Below are 27,130 nucleotides of genomic sequence, written 5' to 3' on the forward strand. Positions count from 1 at the left end.
TTTAGTGTTATTTTTGGTGGCGTTTCAACACTTTCTTCATTCCATACTGTCATTGCTGAGTTATTAATCCAAAACCCATGTGTTTTAAATCTTACACCTACAGTATTATAGGACACATTCGAGCTTGAAAAGTTACAGCTGGTTTGTTTCTTTTCAGTTCAAACCCATGTGTTTTAGGGTTTAAAATAAGATTTCAGTAATTTGTCATGCCTCATAGGGTCATGATAACATAATTAACTTTTTGCATTAGTAACAGTATTAGTATGACCCCCCTCCAAAAAAGGGATATTATTATAGCCCATCAGTGTTAAATAGATGAACAATCTCGCTTGGCTGGTTGGCAGCACAGTCAATTTACAAAAAGCTATGCAACTCACTCTTGGCCTGCTGTTAGTAATAATGGGTCTAAATCCATTATTTGTGTAATCACAGCAATGCAAAGAGAGTACAGATGAGGTATTTTATTAGTCTTTCTTCTAACTGACTTTCAATCTATACTTTTAACATGTTATAATTTGTGTGTCACTGTATCTATTAGTGTATGTGCATTCTCAGTTGGGTGGGGTACAGAAGGGTGCAGGGGATTGGGGTTCAGTGCCTGTGTGTGTGGTCTGTTGGACAAGGAGACACTAACACAGGGTGGAGAAGGAGAGTGATGTACTCACAAAGCCTCATTCACACTCAAAGCAAGCCAAGCAACGTCATTTCTCCCATGGCTATATGCCAGCTCACTGACTCGAATAGCCAGAAAAATAAAATAAAATCCGAGAGACATGATTTTTTTTTTTTTTTTTAGTGAGAGCCAATGTGAAATGCTTCAGGGAGCAAGGGAGAGACAAAGGATATAGAAAGAAAGGAAGGAAGAGAGAGAAAGAGGCGTCTTTCAGTGGTGGTCACATAAAAACCCACAACACTGGAGGTGTGAAATTCCAACAGGCTTTAATAGTACATAGCCACATTCCTGCCAAGGGCATGTGTGGTCAGGGCGTGTGAGGGCGGCATGCCATCAACATGCCCTCTGGGCCACCCCACAGCAACTGGCATAAAGATGGAGGGGTGAAGAAGAGGAGGAGGAGGAAAGAGGGTAGTAAAGGGTGAAAAGAATGATGGAAGGAACAATTCTTGTGGCTTTAACCTCAGCCATCCTATTCTGGTAAGGAATAGTGTAATGTGAGTGATATCTGCTGACAAATTGCACATATGGCATTAACTTTGAGCTTGTTATTGTGTCTCTTTTGCACTCCAACAACTGCATAACAACAAAAGAAAAACAAATGAAAGGAAAGGAAAGGTTGTTTTATACCTGCTACGGTGCTCGTAACTTCCTTTACAGTGGAACTTGTGGGCAGGGAACACGGTGAAGATGCCCTCCTCTGAGCTGAAGTACTGCCATTTTATCCCTGGGTTGGACTTCAGGTTGTCTGCCAACACTGCAAAACAGAGAGACAGAGTGGGAAATTATAAATGAGAGGGAAAGACAGATGGGAAAGGGACAGAAAAAAGGGAGAACAGGATCAGGATAGGAAAAAGAGCAAGGTAGGAAAGGCAGTTGGGAAGGAGACAGAAGAGTTCGGTAACCTTTGATGTTACTGAGTACCACAACCTCCCAACCTCTGTCAGGAAGGAGACTTTTCAAGTTCAGGGGTTAACTGTGATTCATGTGTGAGAAAACACTCACATGACGTCATCACTCACATGTGGAACTTTTCACAATTTTTTAACATTTCATAGACTAAACAATTAAGAAAATAATCACTTTAAAAAATGAAAATCATGGTGAAATGCAGCCCTACATAACTGCATTATTAGATATTATTATATAGACTGGAGGGCTCAAAATGACAATTTGAACTCAAAACAAGTTTAAGTGGAAAACTGTCTTGTATTTAAATCAGGTGGTCTTAATTAATCATGTGTGAGCTGTTGCAAAGAAACTATTCTAAGTTGTCTGATAAACTATGTTGTATGTTGTTTTCTGTAACTGGCCTTTTCACATCTATTCAGACATGATGAGGAATTACATTTTCTAGTGATGGGACACAGTACAATATACACATGTACTCTCACAGAATAAGTTTAATTAGGTTAAACAACAACAACAAAAAAAGCACAAACTGCTCAACCACAGTGTAATACATATAATAAGTGTCTTTCATTTGGCTGCTGGATTTTCATCTGTGTGTCATAACTGTGACTGCAGGCCAAGCTGAAACAACAACCCCAACTATAACCTCTGCAGAGACACTGAGACTAACTGTATTTGCTCAACACTAACAGACAGATTTTTACTGGGTCACAGAGTCAACAGTATCTTCACAGAGATCCCATCACAAAGCCAGCAACTTCCTTTCCGCTCACTGGCAACACAAAACGGCCTTTCACAAAGAGACGAGGGGGAGGGAGGCACAATTATAAAAACTTTGGGCTTTTAACCAGGCAAACAGCTATAACGGAGAGGGAAGAATCAGAGCGTAGCCATCAAAGCAGGCTTCATTAAAATAACATGAAACAATAATGCAACTGTTAAAAACAACTTTTCAATTTAAAATACAGGAATGCAGACAGACCCACGGCAAAACCCATCACCTTAAATCTTAAACTCTCAAACAGCATACTATGTTAGCTAATCTTGTGCTTAAAGATTAACATATTAGAATAAATCATGCTTGGTTGCAGTATAAATAGATTAAAAGTGCAGCACAAATCCTGCTAGGATGCAAATAATTTAGCAGACTGGAACAGTTCAGAAACTCTAGCTATATGTTTATAATACAATTTCAAATGCATCAATCTTTTTTGTTTTTTGCTTAAATCCTTTAATCACAAGTGACTTCTACCCTTTTTTGGCTAAAAATGAACAACTGTCATTTTAAGAGAATGTTTAGTTTGATTTATCTGAGTAGTACAGTGTTTGACTTCTTACTAGTAATGAATATTCATTGTGGCTTCTGCATCTCATTAGCTGCTGTATGTATTCACCATCTATTCTGCCAATTAGCTGACGATTTGTTATTATTGGGATTTCTCCTTAGCCTGGAGAAAGATTTCAAATGTCTTTATAATTAAGTCTACGGTGTTTGCCAGACATGCTAACCACCATTCTTGCATGTCAGCTGGTTCTTAATAGTCCCAAAATGTGGTTCTTGGCTTATGATCACATTGAATTAATCACCTGCTAACGAGAACCTGTTTGACCTTTTCCAATCTTCCATAAATACCATGGGCCAAAGGCAAAACATTTTTTTTTTTTCCTCTTCATGGGGAGTGGTGGAAAATCATAAGTCAAACATTCAAATAACACGAAAATCCAAAACAAATTACATAAATACACAAACAGCTCACAGAACAACCGTGAAACCTTCCATCTGCCAAACATTATACACAACAGCAAAATGCACCTTTGGCTATATTTACTTGGCAAAATATCTCTTTTCTTGCACTGTTGCACACCGTAGTTGGCCATCATACATCATCCATGCCCAGTCACTCTATCCATCTGTGAGGCTCATATAAACAGGAACCACTCAGTTGTGTTGACAGTAAAAGAAGGGCTCTGTATACATCTGTCAGGCTTTAGTGCTCCACTCTGCCACCAATGTTTAGAACTTACCCGAAACAGATGGAAGAGCCAAGAAATAGGACCCAAATGACACTCATTTCCTGCAACATTACAACTCTTGACTGTTTATAAATGACACAATTTGATACATCTACAATTTGATAACTCATCAACATGTATACATAAACACAACCAAACGTACAGCTTTAAGCATTGCGCAAGAACCATACAGATTCAGACACATCAGAAGAATGTAGTCGAGGCGCCACACAAGCGCATCTGCATTCTGTTTAAAAGCTTTGTTTTATGGGTTAGGGATTGGTTTTATGGGTTAGGGATCGCTAAATGGCATTTCTCTTTCACTCTTCATACATACACAAACAATTATAATCAGTTTTGCTTTGAAAATTTGGCAACAATACAGCATATCATGTGTGTATATTACACATACAGGATAAGATTACGTTTTAAACAAAGAACTTGAAAAAAAAATCACATCTAGACACCAAAGTGATCATCTCAATGCTGCATGTTGTTCAACTATTTTCACTCTCATCACATTTTTTTAATCTGCCTTTATGTTATTTACAACATGAGCAATATGCCTTAAAATAAAAAGTTAATTTTACTTGAGTGGAAGCTGAATCAAACATGCAGTATAAGATTTTTTTGGCCACTTGGGGAAAGCAGAACTTTTTTCTTTTCTTTTTTTTTTAAACATTCTGACACTTTATAGCATACATTTAATTACATCAAGCAGCTACAGAGCTACATTAGCATTCATTTAGAATCATGTTTTTGGCCACTCAATGAATGTCATTTTGATATTCACTCTCCTTTTAACTCTGTTTTGGTCTCAACTTACTTTTGAGGAAAATGATGGCCTCTTTAGCAGCTAAGTGCTCCACTATGTTCACCAGATATTTGCTAACTGTGTGTCTTCTGTTTGGTGTTTGGCAGGAAGGGTTCACTAAGTTTTTATCTATTTTTTTGATTTTTTGTTGCTGTTGTTGTTAAAAAAAAGCAGCCTGCAGTATGCCCCCAGGAACCATTTAAGACATATGATAGCTGTAGATGACATGGATGGAAAGAAGATTGGAGGAACAAAAGCAAATTGGAGGTGATTCAGCATCCCCGAAACCAGAGGAAAGACTCTAAAAAGGCATAATGGATGGTTGAGAAAAGATGGATATGAACCAGTCCTCTAATCACACAGCACTCCACCTTAGTCATCTTTCATCTGTCTTTTCACTCCCACCAGTTGTTATCACTATTGATGCATCTTTCTCCTATCTTCCCCTTCATCCCCATAAATGATAGTATTACTCCAATTACTGTTTCAATCAGCTCTCACCCCTCCTTTTTTTCCCTCTTCATTCATCATTCTCTCCCTCTCAATGGCCCTTAATGCAAGAACCACTCACAGGACCACATTCCTTCTTAAAATTCATAGACAAATGATTTAAGAACATTTGTGGCATTCATCAATTTTACTCGTACTTGGAATTTTTCTCATAGGTGTAATCAAAATTTACGAGCGGTCTACAGCTGTGGGACTTGTCATGAATAGATCATCTCTGTCTTTCTTCATAGGGTAAAACAGTAACAAAAGCTAAATATACTAAACTAAAATAAATTGATTCCAGTCATCATGTTTTTCATCATCATGGTTGTCATCATGGCTGCCAATTTAAAAAGAGTTTTTATGGCTGGCAATTTGGCACAGCAACTTCTACATTTCAGTAGCAACTAGGAAACTTCCCTCACTCTGAAAGCTGCCTCTGTGTCTCTATGTCCAGTACCATCGGTGTAGCATCACCTGTAGACTATGATATTCTCTTGTCTAATATCTCAGTGATTGTCACGTGGCCACGTCAGATTTGCCATTGCACTTGAAACACTTGTAAAAGCAAACCTCACAGAAAATAGTAAGTAAAACTTTAAGGATAAAAACATGAAAAAACTCCTGCATGAGGCCCATTTTTCCCCTCATACACTCCCTCCATTCCCTCTGTAGCTGCTTGTTTAGACTGGGCTGAGACAAATGGGAGAGAATGAATACGCTGGGAGCATGGGGGTCAAGGAGGGCTGAGTGTGAGGGACAGGGAGAGGAGAGGGGAGGCGGAGGGGTAACTTGAACTTGCCATGACTGGCTTGTAAGGAAAATAAAACCCCAGTGATGGTGACGTGTTATGAATGGCAGTCATTATGAATGGTTTGCAGAAAGAGGTGAAGGCTGGGATGTTTGGAAAAAAAATTAAAGGTGTGGGGGGGACAATGGGATGACAGAGGAAGAACAAATGATATTGAAAGTTACCCATAAAATGAAGAGGGGTGCGGTCCACAATGGTGTAATAAAGGGTTGTTTAAAGGAAGTGAATGTAATAAGTTGTCAAGTGAGTTATATTAGTACCCGTACATGGATTGTAAACTGGCAGTTTTGGAAAGTTGTGAATGTTGTCAGACACAGTCCTACCAATTCTATCATTAGAGAGGTATTTGGGGAGGGGTATTCTAGACAATGTTAGTGGATCAGACAAGCGAGAGTTCTCTTGACAAGAAGTGAGTAAATGTGTGCCACCATGTTGTACCTTTTTCCCCCCTGCGATATAATGTTATTAATAAGCTAGCCAGAAAGTTGAACATGCTCATGTAACTTTTTTTTTCCCTGAATTAATCTAAAAGTAACCTATACTGCTTCTTGCTGTACAAATAGTGGTGCCAGCCAGCTCCACAAACCAAATAGTTTAGGTATAAGTTTACAGATGGATATGTTTTGGTCGGGGCATTAATTAGTATGTGGGTGGGTGATGCCTGACATGACAAGTAACAGAGAAACAAAGTCTTTCCCATTGTTATTTGCAGAGATTCGAGTGTTGGTTTGTATTTGGCAGTTGAAGTGGTTATTTTATGCATAACTGTGATGATTGGTAAAACTAGCAGAAAATGTTGGGATTTGAAACTTTGCATGATCTCACAAATATTATGGGGATTGGTTCAATTTGCATTCATTCCTGTGATAGTACAATTGCAAATTCCTGGAGGGAGCCAGCATGATTTTACACTGTGTTTGGACTGCACGAGGAAGGTTATGAGAAAGTAGTGCAATATTCCAGGAAACACAAGCCTGTATGTGTCACAAATGCTATGTAATGCAGCTTCATTCCCTTAGTTTGCTAAATAGGTAATGGCAACAGAACAGAAAACCAGCAGGGGAAAGTTGGCCTTTTCCCGATTTTTAGTCAATTCAGTCAATTTTCTTTGTAATCAAATGCAGGCTGACATATGTGGTGCAGATATGTGGTTTTTACATGGTAATACTCTGTAATGTGCTTATGCAGTCTTGAGCCTCAATAAATGTGTTGTGGGAGCAATGAGAACCTGATCAGATCAAACAGTTTTCCATTGCTCTTTCTCTCACATGATTCATGACAAGGATATTAGGGTTACATGTATGTACTAATGCAATATGAATACCATTTTTATTTGAGGTGAACTGAGGTCAGAACTGACAATCCTTAGCAACTGGGTGATAAAACCATGTATCACTTGAAAACAACTGCAGACAGATGTCAAAGTCTATATAAGAATATGTGACCTTAGGCTATGAGAAAAAGTATTTTAAAATCAAAGGGAATAAAAAAATAAGAGAGACAGAGAGAGAAAGAGAAGGAAGTGAGAGTAAAGGAGCATGCAAACCGCTCAGTATTTTCATCTCAGATTAATTTCCTTTTTAACATTTTAGAAGATGGAGATAATACAAGTTGTTAATTAAAAATGGTTGCCATGGCAATTGCAGTTAAGTTATTCACCATTTGGTGCATAAACTTTAAATGGTGTACGCTGTGTGTGCCCATGCTTCACTGAAGCAGGCCAGTTAATATAATAGAAAATTATTTCTGCTTCATCTAGTGTGTATGTTTGTGTGCATGTACGTGCGTGTGTGCGTGTGTGAGTGTGTATCAGTATGTCTGTGTGTCTGTGACAAACCTGAGTTGAGGTCTCGTCCTGGGTTGAAAGCTCGGCTGTTGACGGTGGGTGAAAGTCTGTCACAGCAGATGGTCTTGGAGACGTTGGTATTGAAGTTTCCATCAAACCTAAACACACACAAATAGGCAACATTTGAGAATTTATAGACCGTGTCCAACTCATTTGTTAGTGGAGCAGCACTGGCTTTTCTCTCAGCACTAACAGATTTACTACTCCACAGCTTTATGTGCAATAAAACCCAACTCACAGGTTTACACATACATCTGACTTTTTGCTAGTGTTCATGTTAAAGCTATTGACTGTGTACATCTACATGATGTACATGAATGGTGAAGGAATCTAGGTGGAACCATGAAATTAATCAAATCACACTAAACATCTGGTAGAACTTTTACACGCTGCTTGTTTAATTTGAGCTAAATTGTATCACTGGCTATATCATCTGTTGCCCAGGCCTCATAATAAAGTTGGAGTTATGGCTAGTGAATAACATTTTCCATGGAAAAACTGCTTGAATTCTGCTTTTCCCCAACAAGGCTAATATCCAGTTCCCTGAATACATCTGAATGTGATTGTAGGGAGGGCTCTACGCTTAATTCAATAATTCAAATCATGTGTCACAGAGCCACAATTCGAACTGGCGGTCTCTCTGTCAAAATGAACATATTTTACTCCTCTTGTGGCATTTTACACAGAACATCAAATGATATAGCTATGCTGACAACACACAAGTAGCAGTAAAATCACAAAATGAGCTATTGTTTTCCAGCGGCTAATAGTAATAGATGGAAGATCTGCTTGTATTTTAATTATTATATTAATAACATCATAATTTTTGGTTCTTGACTTAACATGATACAAATGAAAAGGCAATGCTAAGAATGCTAACAGATGAGAGGGACGTGAAAAGTCATTGCTTAAGTCACGAGGGGGTGGTTTAAGTAGTCAAAGAAAGACATGAAAGTTAATAAATTTAACAGCATATCTTTATTTTTGACAAATTTTGATATATTCGTGTGGTAATGCAGTTAAGGGTGAAGACTATTTCAAAAACAATGGTCAAATTTAGATAACAAATGCACTAATTTCCCAGTGCACTAAGTCTACAGACATGCTAGCAGCAATTTACTTTAGCATGTTAGCATGTTAACATTTGCTAATCAGCACTAAACATAAAGTGGCAGGTGTGGCTGATGTCATTAGTTTTGCAGGTAATTGGTCATACAAATTCAGGAGGTAAAAAATGATGAGAACCAGGAAGCTATGATCAGAAAAAAATTGTGTAAATGTTTGAAGAAATTATTTTACATCATCAAAGCGCACTCTTAATGAATACAATCTCAGGGTGTTTATATTCAATAGTACTCAATTTTATGTGGGTCATGTTCATGTTATTTCTATTTATTCTAATTTTCATGCACTGCAGATTTTAAGTCTTTCACCAAACAGTTCCTCCTGATCAACCAGGCTGAAAACAGTTGATTAATAGATATGCAATTATAAACAGCACAGAAAGGCAGACAAGCATATGTGGGTCACAGCATCTGCAGTGGACACTTTCTAATCTATACCTCTTAAAAGGCCTAAAACAAGTCAGAGAGAGGAAGAGGGAGTTAAAGAGACATGGAGAGGGAAGGCAGTTGCTTGTACTCCATAAGGTTGGCATTGTGACTGATCTCCACTAGGAGCTCTGGTATTATTTGACAAGTGTTATCCTTGATCTTATACACACCCAAATGTGTTTAAGAGGTGTCAAAATAATCTAAAATCACAATGGCTTTCTACAACCATCTTTACACATGACAGATATTTTTTTTTGTATTTTATTTAGTGTTAAGCAACCGCATAAGCAATGTTATTTTAAAATGTCCTATAGGAGTGTGTGTTGATGGTAAAGCATGCTTTATAGAGTTCATATCTCTAGAGTTAAGAGCTGACAAAAGGGGAGGTATGCAGAGGAGCCGCCTGCTCTGCACTGCACCAAGGCTGCAAGCTTTGATCGCTCCTACACTACAACCAGACCCCCCCCCCCCCCCCCCCACCCCCACCCCCCACTGGCTTAGCAAACGTACAGACACACATACAGACATAAACACACATACGCTACACACCGGTTGGCTCCCTCCGCTTGCAGACCTGGCACTGGCCCGGTTTGATTGACAGGTGCTGTGATGTGCAGGATTCGTTTGAACTTCACTCATTTAGTGTCCCATAAGGCCAAAGTCATTACTATTCTCCTTCAACCTACTTTGCATAGAAGGGGTGTGCAGGACGCTCAGCAAAATGTGTTCCAGATAAAAAATACATTTGCAGCCGCTTTGAATCCCACATCAAAAAACACAAGAGAGAAAATGAGAGAGAGAGAGAGAGAGAGAGAGAGAGAGGGAGAGAGAGAGGGAGGGAGCACGAGAGAGGGGTGAGAGAGAGAGAGTAGGGAGGAGAGCTTCGATTCTGATCAGACATCTTAATGAGGGCAAACAAATCTGTTTTGCAAAAAGGGTGGACTCACCAGACGCAAGCACAAACAAGCTGGATTTGATTTGACAAATATAAAAAGTAATTGTGTCCAAACTCCTTTTCATGAATGTTAAAGAACCTCTGCACAATGCTTTAAATAATTCCTCCATTGAATATGCATATTAATAATGTAGGAATGCTTGCTTAATTAACATACCTCCCGAAAGGGGAACGTTCCCAATGCGGTAATTAGAAATAATCCCGAAGACACATCAAGACTTAGATAGCACCAGTAACAGACATGTTAATGACCTTAAGACCCCCTTACAATTTAATTTATTGATTTGTTTTAAATTTGGACTGCAACTGAACCATTTTCCCTTGTTTCTAATTCTGAATTATACTGAAATAAACAATGCATGAGTTCTAGAGACACTGGAGAAAAAACACAAAGTCATGTGTCATGAAGCACACAAGAATGAAACAGGCCAACACTTCTAAATAAAGCTACACCTGTCGTGTTCAGCAGTTACCAGTCATCCACTGTTTATAAAATACATAATATTAAACTGTACCCTGCTGCAGAAACCATGTATATCAACAGAGGAGGCAATGATATGCCATTCAAACAACCTAGTGAGTACAATTACCTTGAAGAGGCGTGCTGTTGTGTGAGCTCCAACGTCAAGAGTAATACCATTTCTAATGTGAATAGCAGCGGTAAAGCAGGCAACATGCAAGCCACAGAATCAAGAGCGCTTAAAAGAAAGGCCTTTCTGGCTTTCACATTATCCAAACAGATTAGATTCTGGTATCAATGTGCAGAATGGAGTTTGGAATCTTGTTTGATGTCCTGCAGCTTCTGGGCATCTGGGCTCTAAATGGGAAGTGCTCTCACAAGAAGTGAAACACTGGCTCAAAAACTCCAGTGGATATTAAATGCATTAATCTGAGAGGTGTTTCTAATATGATGGCAACCTCTTGTATGTTAATGTTTTGCATGTATTCAGCAGCAACTTACAAAAAATATTGCAATCCAAAAGACCATCACCATTTACTAGGTCTCAAAATGAAAACCTAATATTGTTGTAAGCAACTGATGAGTTGGCAAACCTGTTGTGTTTTCCTGTTTTTCTTTTTGGTTTCTTTTAACACAGAAAAAAATAAAGCAAACCCAGAAAGCATCACTAAAAATACACATGAGAACATGGAAAAAGACAAAAGGTCCTGAAGAAGGACCACTGGCCAAATGCAACATACTTTGTTGCACTAGTCCAGTTTGATTCTTGACTGACTCTCTAGCTAGTTTCTGAAAACTGTTGTGCTTGCTCATCTGCATTCCAGCAGGCAAAGCGTTCCTGGCTACAGGACCTGCTTAGCTCAAACTTAAGAGTACACTTAGTAGCTGGGTTGGATCAAGGTTGGATCCTGCTGCAAACAAACCACCAGAGTTTGTTTGGGACTGCACCAAAATAACTTCTTCTGAGTACAATTGGGGTGTTAAAAATCTGCCCAAATGAATCGTACCAAGGGGGAAAACAAACTCTGGTTCAACATGACTAAACAAGGCAGGTTTGAAAAGACCCTTAGCACATCTATTAAGGAGAATAAGGGAGGATAAACAATGATCAATCGAGAGGTGTCGCTTCTGACCATCGGCACTTCTGCCATGGCTGGCCTGAGGTTGAAGCCCCTTCAGGCATCATACCTGGTGTGTGTAAGCACAATTAAAAATTGTGAAGAAATGGGGCAATCTGAAGTAAGGAATTTCAGGTGAATGAGCTCATTTCCTACTGACAAGTTCTACTAAGGTTTGAGTGTTCTCTGGTTATAAGTTTTGTTTAGCACCTGGTACATTTCTTCAGGAAATAGACTATGTCATCTGTTTTGAACCTGTGTACAACTTCATGGGTTGCAGACTGCATATGTGAGCACACAAGCATGATGGTTGACTGTGAGCCTAATTGTTCATTAATCAGCCTTTACAGCACTGGTGGGCTAAGAATGTTTTGGTCCATTACATATTTTTATGGGGACGGATGTAAAAATGACTTCATAACATATGACTCACAATGATGTCACTTCACTGGCATTCTATTAATATTCACATGTATGCTTTGGTTTCAATAAGGAGTACATTTGAGGGATTACTGCATAACTGTGTTCATATGCTGAAGAACAGTAATACAGTAAACATTTTCCACATCTATTTTTTTAATGCAAGTGTATTTAGTGGGAGTGGGTAAGAGAAACAGCCTGCAGTTGTGACTGCACCATGATGCAATGCAGCCCTATGTGATATTCAGCATGATAAAATACTCATATGTGATACACTTAAGTGACTGATTATGCATCCACCTGTGGCTATAATCATGTTAAAACTCAATAAAGAAATACTCCAGAAGAAATTGTTTATTGGTTTCATTATTTAGGTTAAAACAAGTCATTGATTAGGTGAAGAAATCCTATGAATTTTATTTAGACTATGGTCCAAATGTTTTGCACATGCTGCATGGGAAAGTAAACCAAACATTATTGTGTGGAAATGTGTTTAAAAATATATATATATTATGGGCTTTTTCATATTATAATCAATGAAATATGGGTTTGGTTGTATTGCTAAACAAAATACTGATGTTGTATAAATCAAGTTTGAATGGGTCTAATAGCAGAAACAGATTGGAATGGGCCTCCTAAGACACTGGACCCAAAGTCCTCCGCACTGCTTAATCAGTCTTCTTTATCAACAGAAGAGGGGAGGAAGGAAAGAAAAAAATGGATGGATCAGTGGGAAAGGAGTAGATCAAGAGGGGTAAAACAGAGAGGATGTGGAGAATATTAAATAAACTGCTGTAGGAAAGGGAGTGAAAAATTTAAGGGAGGCAAGGACAGAGGACAAAGAGAAGGAGAGTGAGGGAGGAAAGAGGAAGAGGTTGACATTAACAGAGGCATGTGGAGAGAGAGGGGGAAAAAAGTTCTGATAGTTGCCCAGCATTGACACCTGTTAAGGTCACTTAAACAAACCCCCTCCAAACCTTCCTGGTATTTTGCCATCTCCTTCTCTGATATGCAAATAGAGGTATCATCATCCTGCTGATTGAGCAACCAGATGATCAGCTTGATCTGAAGCTAACTCTGAGCTGCAGCTCACTGGTGCCACATATACTCTTCATCTAGACTGTAAATCTGCCAAAAGTTCAGATGGTGAGAATTCTTCTTAAGAAACAGGAGCTGTGATTAGCTCTACGGTGTCTTTCATCTTCATGTTGAATTTATGAGTAAAGGTATAGCAAATTCCTAGAGCGATACTTTGATCATTGGAGTAATTTAGGAATCTGTTATGTTCAGCAAAAGGTTATTGTGGTTATTTTGTCTGAAACCAAGCAAAAAGCAAAAATTCATATTCATGATACTCATGATTCTCAAAGACACACTGAAGAACCTGTATTTTATGCATTAAATATTTTCTGTGACATGAATATAACCCCCTTTATACTACCCACATAAATAAGGAGCAATAAATATTTCATAAAGTTATGCACCTAAAAACAAAACAAAACTTAGACTGGACATGATTCTAAATATTTCAGTTTAGATTCTCCATTTTTTTTAAAAAAAGCAACCTGTCCCAAAAACCTGAGTATCTTGTTGATGGTGTTGGAAACTCAAATCTTGATTCATGAATATCTTTTAAATATAAGTAGCCTACCTTATGTTGATGGTGTTGGAAACTCAAATCTTGATTCATGAATATCTTTTAAATACAAGACAGAGTGCAAAATTGTTTGGAACACTTATCGTAATCAAGGTAGTATTTGCAAAAGAAATCTTTTTTTTTTCAAATTGCAGGTGCTATTTGTAAGCTAAGAGAAAAACACCAAAATTACACAGATGTTTATATCATACCAGTTAAATGCTTTAGTGTGCATGCCTGCAGGCAGCTGGGAAAGGCCCTATCATCATAGGGACACAATTTCTGTTTGTCTTTCCTTCTTTTGTTCGAGTCAACCATAACGGTCACACATTCTGATTTTGGTTTGTACAATTTCTATTTTGGAGATAGAGCTGTTTGCCTGTGTCTACAGCAGACTGTTCAGGATCATATGAGTAGGATTTTCCTTCCACTGTCAGTTTAAAGCTTATCTCTAAATCTACTGATGAAATGAGACCACTAAGTGCTGCCTGGGCTGCTTCCAAGCACACTTCTCACTTTTACAACTGCAGATCAGTCAAACTGTTGAAATGAGCACCTGGAGATCACATGTTAAAAATATAAACATACAGACATACATACACACACACTAACTCTACAAGACACATTCATTTGCTATTTTCAGATACAGGCTGTCGTGGAGACCCAGCAGTGATTAAAGCATACCATCGAGTGCTAAGCACTGCCCTCGGTGGCCTCCCTGCGAAATTATAGCCTGCTAGCTTGACGGCTAACAGACATGGACACCCTGCGAACCACCTGATCCCCCTCTAAACTGGCTGACCTGACCGAGACCCCAAGAAGCAGCTGATGTCTGAGCCTGATGAAGGACACTCTGAACTACACCACAGAGAATTGAAGTCCTGTATGGATTCTGGGTTAGCTGCTCCTGTTCAACCAACAGCATTGCACATACCTTGGATACTTTTTTGAACATGACTTTATATTCTAAAGGTAAATGAGTAAAGTCATAGTGTGACATAGTGTGACATAGTGTGAATAGTGTGCGTTAGGAAAATATGCTTTCACTGTCTTGCCGAGAGTTAGATGAGAAGATGATATGTCTCTCATGAGAACAGAGTTTGGAGCTATAGCCAAGGGGCGATTAGCTTAGCTTAGCATAAACACTGGAAGTCAGCAAAACAAATAGACTGTCTCTCTCTGTAGTTCAAAAATGTGCCTATCAGCATCTTAAAGGCTTTGTAATGGTGCAGTGACTTTCTTGAGTCTCTGCTGGCTGTCTTACTACACCTGACTGACGTATAATGTCTCTGCTGACGTACGCCAAGAATAAAATTCGGACGGAGCACGGCTAGCATTTCCCTCCTGCTTCACGTCTTTATGCTAAGCAAAGCTAATTGTGTCTTTGCTCTGGCTCCACAGTAAGATCAGCATCAATCTTCTCTTCCAACTCTTGGCTAAAAGAGAATCAGCAATTTTCCCCAAATGGGAAACATTTTAGAAAAACAGTCCCTGAAGTTTGAACAATAATGATTATGTTAAAACTACTATCAGTCTTTAAATGCAGGAAAAAAAGCAAAGATGCTTTAGCCAGATTCTCTGATGCAGAGTGCTCAGGAAGGGGGACTCACATTATTCTACTCACTCCTTGAGAATCTCATGATCCTGCATAAACCCCCCAAAAATGAAAGTGAGGAAGGTCCATGCCTTTTTCCACCCTGGAGGAAGATCCTTTGAAGTTTAGGGATCTATCAGACTCAGTTTTGGTATTTTCAACCCCCCTCCAAAAACCCATATGACTCCTGCATCATTCCATCCTTCCTACCTAGGTCTTATATAATCTCTTTGCAGCAACAATTTTGTCTTGACTGTTTCACATAGCTGTAAATCCATGACTTCAGTCTGCACGTGTCAGAACATAAATACAGGGTGTTTGCATATGAACAAGTGTTGCATGTAAGTTTGGCTACAGGTGGCCAGTGGCCCTGAGCCAGGCGGCCTCCCCTCTGCAGGACTGAGGGAGAGATAGGTGACCTTGCAGTCTGTGAAGTCTGCAGTGCAGAAACTTCAGAGGGCAATAACTGGTTACATTGGCTGATAAAGGGTGAGGGAGATAGGCAGAAATGGAGAGAGAGAGAGAGAGAGGGATGAAGGGTAGAGACAGCTGCTGCTCTGTAGATTAAACTGAAAGCAGCTCTCCCCCTCTCTCTCTTCGCTTTGCTTTGAACTGTTTTCGCCTGCCGGAATTGGTGATTGACTGAAAAGCTAGGTCTACACTGTAGGCTGGGGCAATTTAAACTCTCTCTGCACCACTACTTAAATCTGACATATTCAGTCTCACACCCAGTTTGATGAAAATAGACTAACACTCTTGTCATATCGGAACCCTTTTCACAAAGCCCCATTGCTTAGTTTGGTGGCCGACTATTTTTAAGAAACACAATGAAGGCCAATCCTTTTCTCACAGTGCTATTAACTGTATACTGAAATTGAAATTTGTGTCATTTTGTCATTAAAGGGATATATTATGCACATTTAAAAGGTCTATATTGTTATTCTGGGGCTCAACTGGGAATATCTAAGAGATTGGCCAGCTCTTGGAAGCTGCCCCTCGGCAAACATCTACTATACTAGTAGGATTTCTTTATTTTTTCCTTGTTCTTTACTCATAATGTCAACTTCTCATATCCATTCAACATATTCGTACATATTCAAGCAGCAAACAACCTGAAATATGAGAGAGGAAAACACAAATACATGTGGAAAATGTTCACATCAACTCATCAGCAAGAGAGGAAAGCATTGAGAGCAGGCTGAAGCTTTGCCTTTTGACTTGCAGGCAGCAATAAGTTAACGTCAGGTTTTAGAATCTTGACCATGTTTAGCATAGATATCTGTGTTAAGCACAGTATTTAAAAAACAGAAACAGGTTTGTTCTGAAATGCTGAAAGAGGTACTTCCACTACAGCAATGAAATCTCTAGCCTTTTAAAAAAAAAAAAAAACTTCATTACCCAAGAATCCCCATTTCTCCCTGCCTTCCTGGGCCTCCAAGTACCATAAAACTTTTTTTATTGTCAAGGTACACTGCAGAAAAACAACAACTGGTACAACTACCAACTGCCTAAAAAGGATCTGAGATAAGGGCTGCCAAGTAGCAGAGAGTGCCAATGCTCCTCAAGGCTGTAAACGTGTTTTATACCCGGCTATAACTAATCCAAGGATGATCAAACATGTTTAAACAATGGAGTGATGGGGATTTGTGTGCGTGTGCAGTCGGAGCATAAAGCGATGTATAGAAAGCTGTGTGCAGGTGCTAACAGTGGGAGGTGGATTTATAGAGAATGAACCTCCTGCAGAGATTTTTGAGTGAGTGAAAAAATATACAGCGTATGAGAGAGAAAGAAAAGTTTGTCTTTGTGTGTGTGTGTGTGTGTGTGTGTGTGTGTGTGTGTGTTTGTGTGTATTTATGTAAAAGAGAAAGTTACTCACTCCATCATAGACGCTGGTATGGAACAGCAGTCCTGTATCGCAGTGAGTGGAGAGGTGAGGTGGGCGGTGTACGATGCCTCCACCACCTGTTTGTTCCTGTTCACCACATCCAGGTAGCGGTTAAACTTCTCCCGAATCTTCTTGGCCAACTGCACATAGGTAAAACAGAAAATAATTGTGTTAATAAGACAATTACTATTGTAGACACTTATTCCTTAAACTCAGCTTTACCTTAGTTTAACATCTGTATGCCTAATAACTAACTTTCTAATTAGGATATTGCCTAGTCCAAAATCTATTTAAAACCTTCCTAACTGAGGCTTAAAGTAGCCAAAAGAATCCAATTATCTCTTTCATCTTTCATTTCCGATGTAATCATTTAAGCAATCATTTATTTGAAGATAATATGAGGTTTCAAATGAAGTCAACAGTTTTCAAAGCTACTATCTTTGTAGTGACAAATTATCCCTCCACTGAGGCTGAACAGGAAAACACTGTCCATCGGGACAAGAAGAGGGAATTTACTAAAAAACACTAACTGTGGAAAATATTCACTTTGTTTGACTAATTCAGACAGCTGAAGCTTCATGTCATCTTGAGGTAAACTTTTGAATGCATGACTGTTCAAAACACAAACTGTAGATTTTGTCCTTCTATCACTTACATTGTAAGCACATTTGGAGGGGAACCTCTACTAGTGAGTATGAACAGCAGGAATGATTACAGTGAGCAAAACCTGTTTCAATGCTTATTTAAAAAGGCACCTGGCTGTTGTTTTAAGACTAGAAAAATTGTGGCCCTACCCTTTAAGGCTCTACACTATACAGGCGGATCCATACTGATACTTCACTGAGTCTGCTTAGACCCTACTCATTTGGTATTAAGAACACCTATTAAAATGTGTCGTTTTGTTGGTCATTACCAGCACATGTTGGTGGTCTGACCCTGGTGACACAACATTTTTTAATCATATGATAGTCAAAACGCTTGCATTATGACGTTTACAGAAGTGTTAGAGGATTTTAATTGTGTATTTGGTTGCATTTCTACAGGTCATAACTTATTATAGTGGGTTTAATGCATGTATATACAGCTGGATATTGACCTAGTCCATTTCTTCTATTATGACCTAAACGTTTTTTCTGTCTTTCGCTCACCCTGTACTGTATCGTATTTGCTGCTTGCTCAATGTTTTTTCCATTTTTCCATTATCTCCCTTTTTTTCCCCCCACAAATCTCAATTTATGTTCTTCTCAAACAAACTAGCTTCCTTTCATTGTGACCTCTCCTTTCTCCTCTGTCTTCAAGTTTGGAATATAAACTATGCTATTGAATTTTTGAGTATAAACTGTGCTACTGAATACAAACTCATTTCTAAAATTAGCCCCCTTTCAGGAACGATGAGATTACATATCCTAAAGCAGCGCTGTACTTTCTCTGCCCCCAGATTGACAAAGAAACTAGACTACAAAAAATCAAACTACAACATTATATACTTTTACCCATGATTGTATTTACAATTCTCAATTTAGCAGGAATAGGGCATAAAGTGTCATTTACACAACCTAAAATCATCAGCGTCCTTTCATATAAATGTACACATAATTTAATATTTACAAATAAAGTTGAGCAACGCCGAAGATGTCCAAAACTCAGGCTGCACTATAAGCATGAAATCCATCAGTGTTAAAGGCAGAGCAGAATGATGGATGTCTGAGGCTCAAGAACAAAACCCTCTCTTCACTTCCACACAGCACACCCTTAATCATTTAATGAGAAAATCCACCCGAAAATACAACATACCATGGTAGCCAAGTGAAATTTATGAGCTGAGGCATTATTAGTATGTGGTGGTAAAGAACTACCACAATCAAACTGTTCTTTGGGTTTTAACATTTCAGCTCTTTTATGAATACACTTGATTCTACCGCTTGTTTTTTCTACCACATTCATTTATGCAGTAGTGCTATTTTGTGAGTGCGCTGAACAATCCACATTTATAATACACGATCAACCATTTGTCTTTATCATAAGGAACGGTTTCTCTGGATTCATTTCATTTATAAAGACAGATTTTTTTTTTTAGTAATTTAGCTATAACAAGGCATGAAAACCAGGAAGCAGGAAGGAGAAAATTGTGTTTCCAAGCAAAGGAAAAACAGTTAATTCAATCACTGTTTACTCGGGCCTTAAAGCGGGCCCCTGGACTTGCATACAATTATGCTCTCCCTCTCTTTCTCTGAAGGACAATGCTCTTGTTGAGCACACACACGAACATGCATCACAGTGCTCTTTGAAAATGGGGTTCCAGATCCTTTGGGGAAACTAATAACCAGCACTGCAGCAGCCTCCAGGGGGACATTAATAACCTGCACACCAGCAGCTCTTCACAACAGGTTCCACTTCTCGCTTTCTTTTTGCCAAAATGGGATGTGAAATTGTGAGGGACTCAATTAAGTTGAATCATTGCATGTATGTAATCTGTTACAGATGATCCTCTTAATTTGAAAGCTGTCACATGATCCACTGGATTAACTCAAGATCTAGATCAAGATCAAGAACTTTGCAGTGACTTGGATTACGTTGTTTTCTAAAATCTGTAAAATATTTAACTGAGAATGATGTTGTGCCAAGTTTCAAGGTTAAGGATTTTTGTTATTTAAGAAAGAAAGAAAGCAAGAAAGTCAGTTAGTTAGTCACTTAGTTAGTTGTCACTTATGACTACAGTGGCCTCAGACTAAAGTGTACGTGGTTTGCTTCAGCATTTTTTGGGAAGAAATACCAAAAGAAATTTAGTGACATTAAAAAGTTCCATATCGCTTTTAAGTTTTAAAAACACATCAAGAGTGATTAGAGGGAAAAACATGCACCTGAGCTGAGTCTAGAGTTGCATATAAGGGTTTGGGATACAAAAAAAAGAAAGAAAAACAAAAACTGTGTGCACTGACAGTAACAACATAAAAATGTAGAAATACCGAACAGGTCTGAATACTTTCCAAAGCCATTGTAAGTTACCTACTCAGCTGTGTTCAATACATAAAAAGGCTTATTTCCACAGTAACTGGACACCCTTTGTTCACGTCCCATAATTACCGGTGCCTGCAAAAGGGCTGCGATTCAAGCCAGGAACAGGGAAATGTACCGCGACCCACTGACCGCTTGTGCACCTAATCAGCCAGCCACTATTTCTATTAGGGGGTTTAACAGGGGCCTGAGGCACAGCCCACAATTACTCCTAGTGTACCACAAAGAACCCACACACACACACACACACACACACACACACAAAACATGTGTACTCTCACACACAGACATAAAGTTTAAACACACAAACACCCCCCAACACTCTGTACTGTCCATGCATGGCAGCACGGTAATTAGCTGCAGTGGATTTTGTATTAAAAAGGGGAAAATGGGCCAGTGTTCAGCTGAGGCGTGTTTCCATAGCTGGGGGTTGGGAGAGAGACAGAGGGGGAAAAGTACAACTCGACTTTTCACAGTGTGTCTTAAGAGAAACCAGAAACTTCTACCTGTGCAAGTTAAGGTTAGAGGGTCTGCCACAGTGCAGCCAAAGCCGCCCATTACAACCTGCGCTCTACAGATGAACCACACTCTCCAAAAACACAGGCGCCCTCTCTCCTCACCCTGACATATCCAACCAACTCGTAGAGTTTGCAGCACCCTGTGGGGTTAGTGCAGCCACAGACTGAAGTGGGTACAACGGGTGCACCCTGAAGGCTCATGTTGAAGTTTTAAGGCTTTCCAGCCAGCCTTCAACCGCATTCACTGGCAGCAGTGTTTATGGTGAGACCAACTCTTACTTTAGAGTACAGGGTTGAGGTTGATATAAGGATGAGTATAAGGGGGACACATGTTGAGCTCTGCCGGGCTAAGAACTCTGTGAGCATGCAGTTGACAGGCACAGCAGAAACGTCTTGCTTTCCCTTGGATGCACTGATTACTTTATTGAATTAGTGAACTTCCACCAGTGTGAGAGTTAGACTGGTCACTCTATCAGAGAGGCAAATACCACTGAGACCTTTAAATTAAGGTTGGATCTAAATCTAATTTCATTTCCCTGTACTTTCCTTCTTATTGGTTTCTCTTCTGTTTTGTAGTTTTGATTTTATTGTATTGTGCTTTCCTATGTTATAGATATTTATCTGTAATGTGTACTACTTCTTGTAAAGTATACTGATTTTACATTCAAATAAACATACTTATTTGTTGCCTCCAGTAATGGTCAGTAGATTTGTGTGAGCGTGCAGTGCACACTGCTAACTTTGTTCACATTACAGATGGTGACGTAAAAATACAAGATGATTTGATAAAGCCAGGAAATGTCTTTTGATACAAAAAGACATTTACCAAAATTGTAAAATTCTCATGGAAAGTACCACAGTAAATGAATCATCAAAATGCTAATTACTTAACAACATTGTGATGATACCAATGTGACAGTCATTCAGCAGTTTGGCAAAAGTTGTATTTCCAGACATTGCCATATTTTTTGGAGGCTAATAAAATAAATATGCCGTACAATGACATGATATGAATCATTAAAAAGGTAAAAGAAACACACATTTATTTAATTAATTTATTTGATATCATGCTGAGACTGTGGATTGTCTTATATTAACATATTAACAAGAAAAACAGGAAAGTGTTCATACTCATATGGCAAGACCAGAAATCACACAATAACTGTGCTGCCATGTTCAATGTATCAATGGCGTTATTATCTATAATTGACATCCTCTATCCTCTATTAGTTTAGTAAATGTAATAAACCGATAAAATGGTGAACAAAGATTTGATAAATCATGAAATAATCCAAAACCCATTTTTGACTTTAATAGAATCATTTTTAGTTGTCCTTTTCTTTCCATTTCTTAAATGTCACCTTGTTTGTATGTTGGACCTGTGACTGAAAGCCCCAACTCTAAAATACAAAGCCAGAGTGGAGTAGGGAAATGCAGTACGACTCTAACACTGTAACACGGTATGTTTTGTATTGTATCGTTTCTTTATCATATAATTGAATAGCAGTTGAAGTGTGCATATACTGTTTATGTGAGCATGCACATGTGTTACAATTTGGTATCCAATGAGTTGTATCATATTTGACAAATAGTTACACATAATGCTTTCTTCCTAGTTTTGTGGTATACCATGAGACTGATCTGTAGTTTTCTCCTGAGCTTTATTATGTGTATCTTAAAGACAGCCAGAAAGCTTTTAATGGATCATTTCTCCCACCATGGCCCATGTGAGCTGAGATCCCTGCACCTGGCAAAGGAACCTTTACAAACCAATGCTTTAAAGCTTTACTATTCCCTCTTCCTTCAGTGACTAACTAACTAACCAGGTACCAACAACTGATACATTATTGTTTAGAATTTGTGATGTAATTTAATATGTTTACACAATACTAATTTAATAGTAGAGATGTCCTGACTTGATCTATTAATTTACTGCAGTAGCTACATAAAGCTGGATAAATCTGCCACTCTTTTATTGAAACCTATAATGTTCCACATGTAGGACATTTCTGCTAGTTGTTATTAAACACAAAATATAAAACACAAGTAGCAGCCAGCAGTTTTAATTCATGATATCCACTCTTGCATATGTCAACAAGCAGAATGCACTCATAGAGCAGACAAGAACTAACTCAGAGACAGAGACAGAGCGAGGGTGGGCCTGTGTCATTATAGAGGGACAGATGTCTGCATGTCTGTCTGCATAATTAATTTCCAGAACAGAAATTCTTCTGAGAAGCCAGAGGCTCCTCTCTGTAACTTCTTGCCCTTTCTTCCTCCACAGATCCACTCCTAATTGAGGCACGCCTTGGCTCAGGGATGCTGCCCCTCTGCCGAGAGAGAACAAGCAAGCCAACTATTTCTGAGCTGAAATTCGAATTAGCTGCCGCCTGCCTCAAGAACATCATGGATCGAATTTATGTGAACTCTAACAATACTTAAAAAGGATATGACTCATTTTCTATATTTTCCTTGTCAAGAAACCACACATGCAGTGCCAAACCGATAATGAATTGATTGTTCTTGCATGTATTCTATGTGTATCCAAAGCGTGATATATCTTATCTCTCTGCAGACCTCAGTTGTTGTCCTAAAACTATTCAAAGCATGTCAATGAACCACACTGGTGTACTTGGTGACATGTTCCTTCACCACAAAGACTTTTAGGCATGTTAGTTTGTTTAGAAACGGCTCCAAGAAGATTTGTTGGCAGTAAGACATAAAACATAGAAAATCGCCATCCTTATCCTTTAGACTGCGTTCAGACTGAAGACAGGCCTGCATTAAAACAGCTGCGGTGGTAGGGCGTGTTGTTTGAACTACCAGTGAGACAATTTAAATATGATCCAGAAATTCAAGTTGGAGCAAGAGATTCATGTATTTAAATGCTCACCATAAGCTAAAACACTGCGGATTTTATAAATATAGAAAGTTATCAACGCCTTCAAATGTTTTGTCTTTTGTTGCAGCAGCTGCAAGGTTAACAGTCTAATACAGTGTCCATGTTACCAAGTAAACCACCAAGAGTGTGCTTGCATACGTGACTGGCCTGAACAACACCTTGCCAGATAAAGTCACGTTGTGTTGTGGCAAAACTTGAGTCTGATTAAACTTTTTGCCAGACAACTGATGTGTTTTTTTGCCAAGCTGCCTGAGGGGGCACTGCCCCATTAAAATTAATGGGAGGTCTGTGTTCTTTCATGCAGAGCTGTTGCCGGGCTGAATGCCTCCTTAAATCTCCACAAAGGACCAAAAATAAGTGAAGTCAATGCTGCCCTCGGACTTGTGCTTATTAACATGCACCAAACCCATATGTTTTCCCAGTTCAAATCTCAGTATTAGTAATATTATATAGTCAAGGTTTCTGTGAATGGAAATGCTTTTGAAAAATACTCCAACAAAGACCTACAGAAAATGTTTGAATGTAGTCATTTAGAGTTGTGTGAATAGCATTTTCCTTTGAGTTAGTTAAGAAAAAGTCAATGCTAGAAGGCCAGCTGATGTATTGCGAGCTGCTTATGGAATAGTCTATACCTGCAAGGTGAGAGATAAATACACATGCACTGACACAGATGGATACACTGGTGCACACACACATACACATACACACAAACTAACACAGACGCAGGAGAAATGCAAACAAACATCAACCTGTCTGTTCCTGCTGGTGGCTGTTTACCAGTCTGGTGTTTACTGTCACTCTTCCAAGATCCCTGATGCACAAGCACAAGCAAAAGCACAAGCACACACACACACACATACAAAATTATGTTTGGATATACTGGACACCACAAATGCTGTGCTTAGTTTTCTCCAATCTCAGACCAAATTGCACTCATAAACTTTTCACTGGTGGATTCAGGGTCATTTTAAACAAAGTGACCCTGCTGCTCTGTTCATTTCCAAGAAGATGCCATTCTCTCTTTCAAGCCATCTTTCTCTGTGTGACTGCAGCTCTGCACTCATATTGTGAGCAGAGGGAGAAAGAGAGAGAGAGGAAGAGAGCACAGACGAGTAGAAAAACAGAGCAAGAACTTCAAAGCCAATGAGACAGCAGCCATAGAATTTTAATAAACCCCCCCCCCCTCTTCCTCTGATGGCTAGTGTGTGTGTGTGTGTGTGTGTGTGTGTGTGTGTGTGTGTGTGTGTGTGTGTGTGTGTGTGTGTGTGTGTGTGTGTGTGTGTGTGTGTGTGTATTCATTGCTGCTGTATTGAACTCTACACAAGACCACAAACAGACATCATCCATGGCATATGCATGCACAAACAGGCATGTACACACACACACACACACACACACACACACACACACACACATACAAAGACAGCGGAAAGGAGAAGCCTTTGTTACTCACCTGCTGCACTTCTGTCTCTCCGTTTGATGTCTTTTCGGTGTACACAAATGAGTTGAAAATCCTCTGTGGAGAGACAGACAGGGAAAGAAGGTTAGATCAGGAGGAATGCTGAATATTTGGATCCAATAACTGAAAACTATCACCTGAGGAGTATTGGCAGACTTCCTCTATGTAGACAGATTTTGGTACGGGGTGTTGTTGAACAAAGACTTTTGTTATTTTCATGCTGGAATTACGTCAACATCTGGAAAAGTCTTCCAAATTTGTGATAAGAGGGTGAGGGATGTGCAAACTAATGTGTTACAGTAACATGATTTCTTGAATAGTTCAACCACTCACACCTTGTACAGTGTCATGACTGCACTTCCTCACATTTGTAAAGAATCTAGTCAAACCAAGATCATTTGTGGCACTGTGCCAACTATGCTACTTAAGCCTACCAGCTTTAATGAAGCTGCCACTGGTGCTGGGAATTGAACTCTAGACTAAATTTTGTCCAGTGCCATCAGAATTCACAAAATACCAAAAGATGGCATCTACTGCTTGTTTAGATTCTCAGTCTTTGATCAGATTCTCCTCTCTCATTTTTTGTCAATTTCATCATTTCATACTGCATTTTACAACGGTTTTCATTTAGAGTTCCTTCTGTAGCTTTTTGTGTTTAGGGGCATTAAACACAGTTGCAAATGAGAAGCAAGAAACATTTTTTTCTAACATTATATATTTGCCTTCACCAAATAAGGGTTCAAAGAGTAATTTTTACAGATGCCACCACAATACAATGGTTTCAGCATCCAGATGAGAGAATTTTAAAATGGCACTCTGTCCTGGTTGCTACAAAAACAAACATATACAAACATAATTACATAACAGACGCCTTCAAACTATAATTTTGCCCATCCCACTTGATCAGTTCCTGCCAGGGTAGTGTGATGTGGCACAGACACAAACTATTTTGATGAGATGAGGAAACAACCTGCACTCATGTTTGCCCTTGTTAGCTAGTTGTAAAAGTGTTATATATACAGACATAACACATATCTGTTCATCACTCGCTTGTTACACTTAAATCAAAAAGGATAAAATGGTAGTCTACATAGTTCTAGTGGTGGACCACAGTGGATACCACATATCCGCAACATCCTTGGTTTTATTACAGCTTGAGACCTCTTTTTCTCTCACCTCATATTTTATTTCTGTATGTATCCTGGCACTTTCTAATAATGGCAGAATACCAACTGTTGTCTAGTCAAAGAATTTCTCTGGCTGAGAGGAGAGAAGTTGTAACTTTGAGCTGGAACAAGATGAACAAAAGTCGTACCAGATAGTTTACTTTCAGCACAAATAAGGACTAAATAACTTCATGTGCTCAGTGAGATTATATCTTCCAATATCATATTACAGAGAAAATACAATCTTTCTGTTGAATAAATTGGGCAATGTCATGCAAAATAAACTTGTAAAAAAGCCATTTCGAATAAATATTTTAATTTGTCAAGCACATGTGTAGCTAATAACATTAATAACATTAATAATGGCTACATTTTATTAAGGTGTGTCAGTGTCAGGGCCTTGTTGTAGTGAAACTGGCCTAATGGCCCCTGTAAATGTTACAGAGTTACACAAGTGATTCTCCTCAAAGTCGAAATACAGCAAGACAGTTCTGTTAAGTCCAAAATCATTCTGTATCATATCATAATTAATAAGTAGCCTAACATAATATTGTGTGGCTAAAGGTAGTTAACAACCCCCAAACTGACTGTACTGAGTTAGCGGGAAAATGTTCCTTGATTTTAGATGCAGAGTAAAGATCTGTCTCTGCTCCGACAGGTGCATCTGCAATCACTTTTATTACAAGTCCAAAGGGACCGATAACCTTGATTATGTGCCAAAACAAACAACCAATAGACCCAGACAGTACAGCCCTGTCATTTACAAAAATGTCTAGGTTGGCGAGGAATATGTATCACCTGTCTAAACCTGGTGGACAGCCATGACACAAGTGTGGGTTTTCATGAGCCTGAATCACAAGGTAATGTTAAACTTCCCCCATTCACCTTCCA

General features: G+C 38.9%; 1 protein-coding gene across 1 annotated transcript in view; it reads right to left on the reverse strand.

Annotated features, from left to right (window-relative positions):
• The window catches only part of cachd1 (cache domain containing 1), an 86,377-nt gene that overhangs the window by 26,685 nt on the left and 32,562 nt on the right, over window positions 1–27,130 (reverse strand). The window contains exons 2-5 of the mRNA XM_053322154.1: window positions 25,068–25,130; window positions 17,171–17,319; window positions 7,550–7,656; window positions 1,304–1,430 (exon numbers count right to left, since the gene is read on the reverse strand). Of these exons, the coding sequence (XP_053178129.1) occupies window positions 1,304–1,430; window positions 7,550–7,656; window positions 17,171–17,319; window positions 25,068–25,130 (446 nt within the window). The remainder of the gene's footprint in view (window positions 1–1,303; window positions 1,431–7,549; window positions 7,657–17,170; window positions 17,320–25,067; window positions 25,131–27,130) is intronic.

Source organism: Scomber japonicus, chromosome 7 (genome assembly GCF_027409825.1).
Source record: "Scomber japonicus isolate fScoJap1 chromosome 7, fScoJap1.pri, whole genome shotgun sequence".
NCBI lineage: Eukaryota > Metazoa > Chordata > Actinopteri > Scombriformes > Scombridae > Scomber > Scomber japonicus.